General features: G+C 41.6%; 1 protein-coding gene across 2 annotated transcripts in view; it reads right to left on the reverse strand.

Annotated features, from left to right (window-relative positions):
* STX7 (syntaxin 7) overlaps nt 1–9,696 on the reverse strand; it is a 30,637-nt gene extending 20,941 nt beyond the window's left edge. The window contains exons 1-2 of one of the 2 annotated variants that reach the window (XM_062639545.1): nt 9,588–9,696; nt 2,821–2,974 (exon numbers count right to left, since the gene is read on the reverse strand). In XM_062639545.1, the coding sequence (XP_062495529.1) occupies nt 2,821–2,902 (82 nt within the window). In that variant the 5' untranslated portion in view covers nt 2,903–2,974; nt 9,588–9,696. Of the gene's footprint in view, nt 1–2,820; nt 2,975–9,587 lie in introns of those variants that run through there. The other variant, XM_062639546.1, reaches the window with a different exon arrangement.
* Between the last annotated feature and the right edge of the window lie 2,610 nt (nt 9,697–12,306).

Here is a 12,306-nt window from a genome sequence, read left to right on the forward strand (position 1 = left end):
CAGAGTGCAGACAATAGTGTATGCTGCTTAGTTAGCTAGTATTTATATTGTCAAAGTCCTAAGAATGCCCGCCAACAGCTTCTCCTCCAAAGAAATTCTTAACAGCCCACTACAGCTAGCACTGTAGTAGTCCACCAGCACTTGAGGCAAGGCAGAAGCAATTTACAACTCTTAACACATCTTCAACATAACAATCAACTGCATGATTGGATCAACAAACATATCAATAAAATCTGCTCTTCAAAGTTAAAAGGGTGCTAAGCCACCCCAGCTGCTACAAGATACACATATATAGGTCCACTCCACTAACACAGAACAACCCAAAATAAAAACACTATCTTGCCACTGATTTAATTCTGGAAATGGTGTGCTAAACCAGCATAGAGACGAGCTTTGCTTGTCAATCAGTTACAGTGGGTACATAAACTAGGAAATAAAAGTATTAATACAACAGCAGTGTCACAGTATTAAATGTGAGATATTTAATCTTGTATGTGTATGGTGTATTCAAAACAGAATCAGAAAAAAAACCCAGATCAAATGTATTACTTGGAGGGTGTATGTGTATTAATTCAACCTTGAAGAAATGCTATGGTTGTTCCGACCAGTGCTACTTCCTATAAAACTGGTATATTATGAAACCTCAGCAGCACAGTGTTGTCTAATATAGGAAGTTGCTCTTTATTTCTCCCAAAAGTTAAAGGGCCAGCTTCTAGCTGGAAAAGCCAGCTTTCAACTAATCTGTATTTCATCTATATCTCTGTAGTGGTATTCACAGTTTGCTTGCATTTTAGAAGTGTGAATTAGATTTGAGGATCCCCCTGAAACGGTTTGGTCATTTGAAATGGAACTTTCTCACTCAATTAATCTCACTCTGAAAACAAGTGTATCTACACAATGCCAGATTGACCAAGAAAATTTCAAACGTGTTGAGGCATCTCACAGATCCTAAGCATTTCTGGACAGAAGTGCAAAATCAAATCAAATGCTTAAAAAGAAAAACATGGATTTTGGGTCAAGACACCTGTTTCTTTCCCTATTTCTTCCTAACCAAGATCATAAATTGCAGTCTAAGAGACACCTGCTCAGCAGCTGACAAGAACTATAGGTCCCCTAAGCTTGTAGGTTTGTCCTCATTTGACCTGGAAGCTCTCACAGCTCACACCTTCCACCAAGACGGTGGACAGGTACTACATATGGGAACAAAATAGCTAGAAAAGTGTACATGAGCCCTTAGAGAGCTCAGTCTAAGAAACATGTCCAACATATTGATAGGATTCAGATCCTCATAAAATCTACCAGAGGTGAATGGACTACAAGAATAGCTGAGTGGTTACAGTTCAGTAAGGTCTACAGAAAGGCAAGGGACGGAATCCAGCTGTGTACACCTAACTGTCCTAGAAAAGTGCTTGGCTGGAGCTTCTGAAGGCAAAGCTCCTGTTTCCAAAGCTATGCAGCAGTGAAGCCAACAGAGATTCAGACTTGGGTCTTGGAATAGTAGAAGCACCTGTCTATTGTTCAGACTTCTCAACTTTAAAAAGGAAAGGAGAACAGGACTGCAGGTAACTCCTGTGGCACATCTCCTGTCTAGGCCTGGGCAGCTTGCTGTCACAAGGGGATGGAGACAGAGAAGTGGGAGGTGAGATGGAAGAGGCAGGATGAGACTAAGGACTACCTGGTTAATTATGTTCAGCAACTCTCTTCACAGTGCTCCAGTTTTAACCTCTGATTTCATTTTATGTTTTCACCTGACAACTTAGATTTCTTTTTCACACTTTGGAGCCTCAATGTCTGTTATAGGTTGGCAGGTGCCTGGAACACAGAGTGAATTAACTCGTCAGATTCTATAAAATAAAGTGAAAGGGCTTTTATGGAGCCAGTTTGTCAATTTTTAGGTTGAAGAAATACAATCCTCATGTACAGAAGTGTTTCAATAAAGCAAAATTGCAATTTTGATTCCCATCTGTTGAGATCTAAATTCCTTCTGGAAGAAAATATGAAATGTAGCTGGAAAAACAGGCAAAACCCAACTATGCCATTTGTCTGTGCTACAAATACTAACTCCTAGAACTTGTCTGCAAAACAAAGACCTAAGTTTTTATTAATACTGACTTAACTGATCAGAAGTTTTAATAATAAAATACCCATTTCTGCATGCACACCACATCCTGCACAACATTAAAAATATGCATGTCAAAACCTAGCCATACGCTGTTCATGGCTAGCACCCTTCTGATGAAAAATATACTCTGTGTGATTTGAGACAAAATTGTATTTTCTTTACACACACATGAAAAACATAATGGAAAATGGAAGGAAAAGAAAAAGGACTGAAAACCCTAGCAGCCTAATTTAACTCTAACTTGAGCACCCCTATAAAGTATTGAAATTTACACAATCTGATTTACATATCTAATATGTACTTCCAAGGGTAAGCTGCAAGGTCACAGTTTCTATTCCTGCTAAACAGTTCAACCTACAGCAAATACTTGATGCAATCATTGCTCAGCAAACATCTCAACCTACCATCTTAAGGTGCCACATAACTGGCCAGAACAAGACTGGCTTATTACCAGCAGCCATCTTACTAATTATTTATTCATTTAGTAAATACAGAGTGATCTTATACTTCACCAGGATAGATCACGCTTAACCATACAGACAAAAGACTGGATCTGCTGCATGGGGTGACACAGAAATATCAAATGAGCAAGTGAGGTCAAAGAGTGAATTTCCATGAATGAATCTTAGAAACTAACCTTGAACAGGGCACACCACCATTATTAACTTTCATATAAAACATGCATAAATGCAACTTACAGCATTGTGTGATCTTCTGGATGTTAGAAGTTATGCGTTGGGCTAGTTGATTAGGATCCCCAAAACTCACACCGTATGACATGGCTGAGTAGATTTGCTCTCAAGATCATTCACGACAGGAACAAGTCAGACAGTCTCCACCTATTAAGGACACCTAACCCCCCCAGAAAACAGAATTATGTGTTGGTCATTGGTTAACAAATGTCTCCATCATCATAAGGAAGAATGCATAGGAAAAGATTACAGAAAATTCCAGATACTAAGGTTTACCCTCTCAAAAAAAACAGTACTTCAAAGGCAGAATTTAAGGGGGAAACTTCCTTAAAGTATTAAATATGATGTCCTTTTTGAACTTCATCTGCTGCCATTCCTGAAAAAGATGAATGTTTAATCTCTCAATGCCAAACCCTCTGATTAATTACGTCCCAAACCAATTATATGGTTATTTCCATACCACGTATCACTTATCCCATCAATATAACCTAGCATATATAAACTGCTGGGGGGAGGGGGGGGTGTGGTGTGTGGAACAAATAACAAAACCCAGGAAACCAGCAGGTATCACACAAGGTGTCAGAATGAAGGAGACACCCAGTTCCCTCTAAACGCCAATCATTTGTACCAACTTTGGTTTTAGCTGTAACCTGGTTTCATCTGAATTCTAGGAACTGCCACTTTATCCTGTTTCAGCTGCCATGTTTCTCAATATTAATTAATTTTTCAACAACCTGAATATATAAATGCATTTTTAGGGCTGTTTTTTGCACCCAGAACTATCACATCTTATCCAAAAAGATCAAAATCTGACCACACAAATACTCACAAATACACTTGCCCTAAAAGCACATGTATAAAATCAAGCAGCACATAACTACTAAAGATGTCCTAGCCTGGTTTTCATTCATGCAGATCAAATTTCAGCACAAACTAGATATTGTAAAGATACTGTAAATCCAAATTAACAAAACAGCTTAGGATGCACTTGCAAGTCAAAACTAGCAATTTACCTGTTCTGCAGTAAGAATGCAGACTAATTAAGCACACGTGTATGCAACAGAATCCCAAAATTTCATCCAGGCTGCGCTTAGTCTTAAATTTATCTTTTCCACCCCACTGCACATCACCTTAATGGGTTTAACGTTTTAACTTCACCGGCTCTCCACACTTGTACTGTTCAACCCAAACCACCTGCCTTTCAAGCAGTGTCCTCTTCTCCTGGCCTGTCAGCTTCTGGTTAACAGACACTGCTACAACTCCAGTTACAGGGAGAGAGAGAAAGTGCATCTAAATGTTTAAACAGAAAAGAAGGAAATGAAAAAAGGCCAACTGATTTGTCAAGTGTGATACCAGCTGTGCTACAGTTTGCAAACTCAAGCCCTTATGATTTAAAAAAAAAAAAAGAAAACCCAAAACACACCACAATTAACAGTCATTGTTGCCAAATAGTATTTTCTTTCACCTTCAGAAATGCCTGTATTAATACAGTACAGAAACATCTTGGTTGTTTAAAACATGACTGTTTTCATCTCTCCATGATATGAAATGATCTCCAGTGGAGGTGCCAAGACATTGCACTAGCTGGATACATCCCACCAGAGCTTCACGAGGGATGTCACTGCAGAGGTCAGGCTCATCCCTGCTGCCCTGCAGGTTCTGTGGTGGATGAACAAGCTGCTGCTACTATAAAGACAAACCCCAAAAGACTTTGACATGGCTGCTCCCAAACCCTGCCTAGAGTCTTCAGGTGCTGAAGTGTGTTCCCTAAAAATGAAAAACCTGACTGCAGATGATTGTTTAAATATATATATAAAAATACAGGGAGTGTATTTGCACTCTTACACATACTTGCTGCACAACTGCCTGTGAGTCATGCTATCTTTCTGCAGTATCGCTTCCTGTCTTTGTACCACATGCACATTCAAGTTATTTTGCATTACAGACTAAAGTCTGAAGTCAGCCAGCCAGCCTAAATCCCACTTATCTGGCCCAAGGCTGGCATAACAATCTTTATGAAGACTATAGGTAATACTGAGTTGAGTTTGTATTGTAAGATCAAACCCATGCAAACTTTAACAGCAAATAAAATCGCTCTATGCCTTAGTGTATTGGCTGAGTATGGAAATTCTATCGACTTAGTAGAAAACACATTCAGAGGCATAAAATAAAAATAAGAACAAACCTAAAAGAAGTTAGTTTGAAAAAGATTTCTCAGAACTGTTGACATTGTTTCTTTTAAAAGGTATGACTATCTCTTAACACCTTGGTATCAAGCTATCTACAAAGTCAGCACTGGCTAAAAATACTTCTTAGCTTAATATAATATTTAATGTTAAAAGTTAAACATTAAAATGCACCTGCTGGGAGAAAAGACAGCAAAAGACCAAATTACTTTGTGTGGAATGGCTACAGAACTAACTGAAATGTTCCTTCACAATTGTCTTTACTCCCTTCATGTTTGCATTCACTGTTCTCAGCAACAGCATTACAATCAAGAGAATTACAATCAACAGAATATTTCATCCAAGTCTTGACAAAAACAGTGACTTTTTGTTTTTAAAATTTCTACAGCTAACCACAAGAACCTTTAAGCAAGTTATACTGCACTATACTGACAAACGCACAGTTTGTACAATACCTGAGACTAAGCTTTTCAACTTTCTAGCTACACAGCTGGGCAGCCAAACACAACACATAAGGAGAGGATGTTCACATAATAGATTGCAAAGTCCATGGGGTTATAGTTTAGCTTTTTGTCTGCACATGTAGATCCCTCTAATTGCTGACACAATTCTTTGTATCAACACACATATTTCAGTTGAGGTTTATAGTAAATTTGTAGGATAGCAGTGTAAATTCAGGGCTGTTCTACTCTATACAAATTCTTCCACCAGTAATGCCATTTCCAAGTATGTTAATAATGCAGGCTGGTGACAGACCAAGCTACTGGTCTGGAGAACAGACAGAAAGAGAGGTAAGGGGTCAACCATCACCTCTCATCACTTCCCCGTCTTTACCACAAACTCCCCAAGTCAAGAAAAACCAAACTGAACAGTCCAAAGAGAGGGAAAATTTTGCATCTTTTAAAAAAATTTATTTTATTTTTTAAACAGGAAGTGTGAACTTCTTCATTCTAGTTCTGAGAGCAACATGTGCATCTGAAACAAACACCCTATGTCCACTCACACACCCTTTGCTAGTTCATGCTGAATTACTCAAACACCAACATGTTTTCTAGAGAGTGTCTGTCAGACTTGGAAAAAAAAAATCCAGTTTTCCTTTGGCTACGTCCAGTCAGATCATTGCTGAATGCAGAGACAAGAAAGTGGGGACTCCACAACTGATGAGCTCCCCTGTACATTTCTTGAAAACTCCATCAGGACATAAGGATGCAACATGGCAAGCGCAGCACATCAGACCTCAGCTGCAGTCACCTAAGTGTCTTGCAGGCTCTGGTCAGATACCATTAGTAACCATCCTATCTATTTTGTATTTTCTTATTTAGATATTCTAAGAGTTTTCCTTCTACAAGTCTAGCCTATATACATTAGGGTAAGAACGCTTACACTTACCGCTTAAGCAGTGTTTTAGCATCAGGACTTAGAAACGTTTACATGGATCCTTAACTTCACAGAAAGCAAAAAGTACAAGCTGCATTCCACAGAAATGCCTGAAAATTTAAATCTGATCTGAATTAGGATCTTATGCCTTTAAATATCCATAGACAAGTCATGGGGCTTTCTTGTACGTCATTAATTTTTTTTTTTTTTTCTAAATAAAGGTCACAGAAACAAAGCTTCTCCCAAACAACTCCTGAATGCGACTTCCTTTGTAAACTACTGCCAAAAAAAAACCAAAAAAGAGTGCAAGATGTTTCAGGCAGGGTGAAACACAGACAAAAATGATAAACTGCTGAAAAGTCCTGAGGAAAAAAAAAATTGCAGCCAGTCACAATGTTAGCTACACAAAATTTGTATCATGGTAACAGCCATGATTAGTAAGATTTCTGCAATGCAACACTGCTCAAACTATTTCATCTCAGTGGGTTTTACCACCCAAATACTGAGATGAGACAAGGTGCAACTACAGAGTGACCTATGGCACCTACCTAAGGCAACCCAAACACATTATCATCTTCAGACAGCAGCATCTGCTCTTGATTTTAGCAGTAACTTTGTAGCAGGTAAAATTAATCTTAAAAAGAAAATTAAAACAAACAAACAAAAAAGTCTTGTAATAAAGGGTAGACTGTATGCAGGAAGTACTCTCTGCTCCAGCACTTGAGGCATACTCAGAACCAACTCATAGAAACTGACTTAGTAACACAGAGGTGAGTATTAAAACTGTCATTATTTTCTCTAATGGGGATGAAGGAGGTTAAGTTTCATTTCTGAATTTGTCTACTTTTCCCCCCTTTTATTAGGCTAAAATATTTAAAGACAGAGATTGTACTTTCCACTTGGTGCTTTTACAGCTTCTAATGTGCTAGAATCCTGGTCCACCGCCCCAGAGCAGGCTGGGGCTTCCATAATACAAAACCAATTGTGGAGCAGAATAGACATGCAAACAAAATAGCAATAAAACTAAATCCTTCCTGTCTTCTTAAAAAAAGGCTCCAGATTTTCTTTTATCATCTAGTTTCAGGTAGAAGACAAACTTAAATCCATATAGGGTAGGGAAAAGCAAGCGAAGTTGATTTAAAACTTTGTTTGCTCTACTGCACCAACACTAACGTAAAAGACACCAAAAGGTATTTTTCTATTACACTCTGCCCAATTCCCTCAGCCTTGCCACATTAGTAATGCTGAAAAAACCAAGCTATGCTACATAATGGCTAGAAGTACTTTTTTCTTAGAAGGTAAACAAGCAAAAAAAATTTGACTGTGCCACTGGTGAGTGTTTTAGTAATTTTCCCCAGAAACAATTCTGTTTAAAGCAGTGGCATTCAAGACTGACCAGTGTGGCAAACTAAAATACAGAAGCCTGAAATATATTAGGCCTAAGACATCACCACTGCATATCATACCTGGCTAAAATAAGAATACGCTTATCATTCTCTGATTTGCCCACACTGATACTTATAATGAACTAGGTGAAGGAAGCACATAGCTTTCACAAGCCTAACAGAACATACTAGGTCTTGGGGAAGTACCTTAGGTAAGGGAATTATACTTCCTAGGAGTGCACAAAGCATTTAGAGGCCTAACAGCGAAGCAGGAATAGGAAAATGAACACTGGAACTACTGGGGAGAGGAGAAACTGAAGGGCTAAAAATTGGACCCAAAATGAGTGTTTTGAAATGCCAAGTTTCTTTTATAGAATCATAGAAAGGTCTGGGTTGGAAGGGACTTCAAAGATCATCTAGCTCTAACCCCCCTGCTATCGGCAGAGACACCCTCCACTAGATCAGGTTGCTCCACACAAGCTTTTGCAGCTGGTAGACAAACAGCATCTCCCTGTTGGATTAGAACTCCAGGGCATCTAGCATGCTATGTGTTCACACCGAAATCTCCCTAACAGCAGCTTGTTCACTTTGACCCAAATGTTCAGATCAAGTACACAGAGAGAGAAGTTATTTGCACAAAATCTGACTGCGCTGGATGCTTAGTCTCTCTGAGGCCTGCCAGGATACTAATGACTACATATAGTTCACAGTCACTTCCCCGCCCTGCCTTCCTCCTCCGACGAGTTTCACTTCAATATAAGCCACCAAGAAGAGTGCTACTTAATATTCTGACACAAGACTACAAGAGATGCCTTCATGAATGGAACACAATTACAGTTTATAACAATGCCACCATTTAGCATCACTTTCTTCTAACTTTAACATATTTTAACTTTTTTCCCTCCTGTTTCTTTCTTATTAACAGCACTCACACAAACTCCCAGAAAGGCTGCACTGCTAGCAAAGTGCACACCTTGATGATGATGGGTAAGGAGGGCTCTGTTCACCCTGTCAGCATGGCTCTCTGCCTTTGCACGGCTTGCTCATCAGTGGAGGGGGTCACAACGCAGAAGCATATCGTTTCCAGCAAAGTATCCTGGGGCTCTATCACTGAGTTGCAATTAAGGTGCAAAGCAGAGCAAAACCTTTCACTTCCTTCTACAGTCTGAAGAAGCGGCCGTTCCTGATGCAGCAGAGAGTTTCACCAGCAAAGCAGTGACAAGGCTGGGCCAGTGGCCTGACACACCAGACCCAGGCTCGCTATTTACACTAGTGATTTTGACAATCTCCCTTCCTCCTGCTGACATGCTTTCCTCACCTCGGATCTGGAATAGCAGGGAGGGAGTTTCAACATGGCGAAGGTGACCATCCTACCCTACAATTCCATATAAAACGCTGGCCGCAGGCCCCGAGTCTCTCCTCGGAGCATCACGGGCAGCGGCAAGCCTAAACCCATGCTACCAGGGGCATGTCACCGGACGGGTGTGGAGGAACCCGGCGGTGTTGACACAAGCGGCCGCACTCCAAAGCCACGCCCGCCCCGCAGTCCCGGCCCTGGCCGCCCCGCTCGCCCGCAGCCGCCCCGCTCTACCCAGGCCGGACGGCAGCACCAGGCCGGGACTGAGGAGGGTGGCGGCCCCGACCCTAGCGAGGTCCTGCGGGGCGCTTCGACTCCGTCCACCGCCCTCCCAGAGGCTCCCCTCTGCTGGCAGCCCCTCCCGGCCGGGCGGGCGGACAGACGGACACCGCCCCGACCCCCCCTCCCTCCCTCCGGGAGGGCAGCAAGCACGCCCCATAGCCGCAACACAGTTCTCGCTGCTCTTACCCAGCCCTGGCGAACCTGGACCCAGAGATCACTGCTGGAGGCGACAGGGCGGGAATAAGCCCCCCCCACCCCGCCAGCCGCGACGGCGGAGGCTTGGGGAGGCAGGGCCACGGCACTGCCCGCCCACCGGCTTGAACGGGCGGGCGGGGTTTGGCCACGGCAGCCCGCCCTGAGCTGCGGGTGCGGCCCCTCGCAGCCGGCTCCTCCCCGGCCTGCGGGCGGTGGCTCGCCGGTGACAGGTGGAGCAGGAGGAGCGGGGCAGCCCTGAGCTGCCAGCAGCCCTGTGGGGGTGGAAAAACTGGGGAGTGGGGGGGAAGTGTAGTTTAAAGAAAAGGTGCTGTCGCCTCAGAAATTAAGGGGAAAACATGACTACGGAAACAATATTACAGGGAAAAATCCAATGTTACTACATTAACAGCCTGCGCTGAAACACTGCCTTCAGTTTTGATCATTTCTAAATGGGAGCAGACACTTAGAATAAAGTGAGTAGGAAATTACCGATATATTTAAAGGTGTCTTTAAATGTAGAGGCTTAGAATATTTAGCTGGGCGAAGGGGCAAGCCATTCCAGGAACAAGGAAAAGTGTAGGGTGTATTCCCATGGCTGCCAGTCCTGGGCTGGGTGTACAGGGGGTGCAGGCCACGCGTGGATGTGAGGGCACTAGGAAGCTATAGGAAGCAGAGACATACAAATCCCAGTCTCCTTCTGACCCAGATACCTGAGAAGAAGGGGCAGGGGTGAGCCTCGAGGCCATCTGCATAGCAGCCGGGGTGCTTCTGCATCCTCTCTGGCTCTCCAAAAGGAAAATTACAGACCCTGGTGTTCCACAGTGCCCTGGGTTGGGCTGGGTCATCTGCAGGATGCCCCATGTGCATTAAATCACACAGAGTAAACAGCCCACAGGACCTAATTGCTGGGAGCACTGTCTCCTCCACAAAGACCAGCTGCTCTAGGGAAGGGCTGCAAAACTTGGGAAGTGCATGTTTATTTCGCCACAGCATAGACCTTGGTCATCACTAATATTTAAAAATAAATAGAGCAGTGGAAACCTTAATAACAACCTAACCAAATCACACTAATAGTAAAGCGCATTAAGCTGTCAACACAACAGAGTGAAGCTAAAGGCCTGCAGTAGATAAGACTACCCTTTACATAGGTGGCTCCTCCTGTGTCTCAAAGCTTGCTGAAAGGAGAGGCAAAATAACCTCAGAGACTTATATGCCTATGTATAGTTCTTATGTTAATTGATGCTTGGAAATCTCACTTTCATAAATTAAAGTTACTGAGGAAAAAATACATTCTTGATATGCATATTTGCTTCAGAAATGTTGTATACATTAGCAATGATTTTACTTTCTACATGCGCAGGAGTTTCATCCATGCTGTTGGCATACTGAAGCTGATCCAAGATGATCCCACTACATGGTGTGCTAATGAGAGTATAATGCATGTCCCTTCTGAATTAAGGCCTCACCTTGATTTTTGTCTCCAAACATTTGTCATATAAATTTTATTGATTGAGCCCAGTCACTCCTGATTTACAAAGCTTTAGCTGAGCTCGCTGTCAGATTTTCCCCAGAAAATAATACATCTTTTGCTATCTGATTTAAAATATGTACTTTCCATTAATCAATAATTCCCTTCATCAGTGAGAATACTTTATCTGCAGATAACTGCTCTTGGTACTTTTTTTTGGAGGTAATGCACAGACATTGCTAATCAATGTTCATTCGAAAGAGGTATCCAAATGCTTTCCTAGTGATACTGGGTGTTTTATGAACAAAATGCTGGTGCTCACCTGCTGTCAACTCACTTATCTTTAGCATTCACCTTTTATTGTTAAATAACTAAAGATCTTTGTGATGCAATTCTTAAAAGTAACTGGTGGCAGCAAACATATTACAGCCTGGAAGGAAAAGCTGGATTATAAAACAAAATTTTCTTTAAAATCTTGTCTATACCAGGAAAATATAATAATATTTTCATATTCTTCAATATAATAATATAAAATAATTATGAAGATACAGTTAATAGACCAGCCATAATGTCATACTTATTGATCAGATACTGCTAAGAGTACAGTACGTCCTTAGAAAATTTTTAACTCCTATAGAAAAGCCATTGACTGTGAGAATGTGCTCTGTTTTACCCTTTAAATGAAGCAGGAGGATTCCTTCTATTTTCTGCATGCTTTCCTCTGTTAGCAGTGGTGTATGGACAGGAGCTGTAAAGAAGCGGCCTTTAATTGTTATTGTCAGAGATGCTGAAATGGAGTGCTGCCAAACAATTCTGTCTCTAAACTCATTGGCTTCTTTCTAGAGAGTTACCTGCGGACTGGGGACAAACTTACATATTTGCTTACCTTTCCTGTTGCTTTTGGAGCATGATTAGATTTCAATTGATTAAATGAAATGGGGAAAGCTCTGGGGAAAGAAAGGGGAAAATGTTGAAACCTGCTATGCTGTTCATAGGCTCAGCGTACCACAGAGGATGCTCTGAACATTCACTGACTAAAGATCAGAGTATTTGCCAATTATATTCTGATACTGTGTTTAAAACTTAAGGAGATGTCGTTTCAAACACATACTGTTTGAAGATCCATACTCAGTATGGTACCTGATGTTTGAAAGAATTGGAAGTTAAACAACACCAACATAGTGTGATTTTGAAAGAGCACACCTTCCTCCTAGCCCAGAATCTGAATCCACTCCACCTTTC

The sequence above is a fragment of the Pezoporus occidentalis genome, unplaced genomic scaffold (genome assembly GCF_034315485.1).
Source record: "Pezoporus occidentalis ecotype Australia unplaced genomic scaffold, CSIRO_AGI_Poc_V1 ctg61, whole genome shotgun sequence".
Taxonomy (NCBI): Eukaryota; Metazoa; Chordata; class Aves; order Psittaciformes; family Psittacidae; genus Pezoporus; species Pezoporus occidentalis.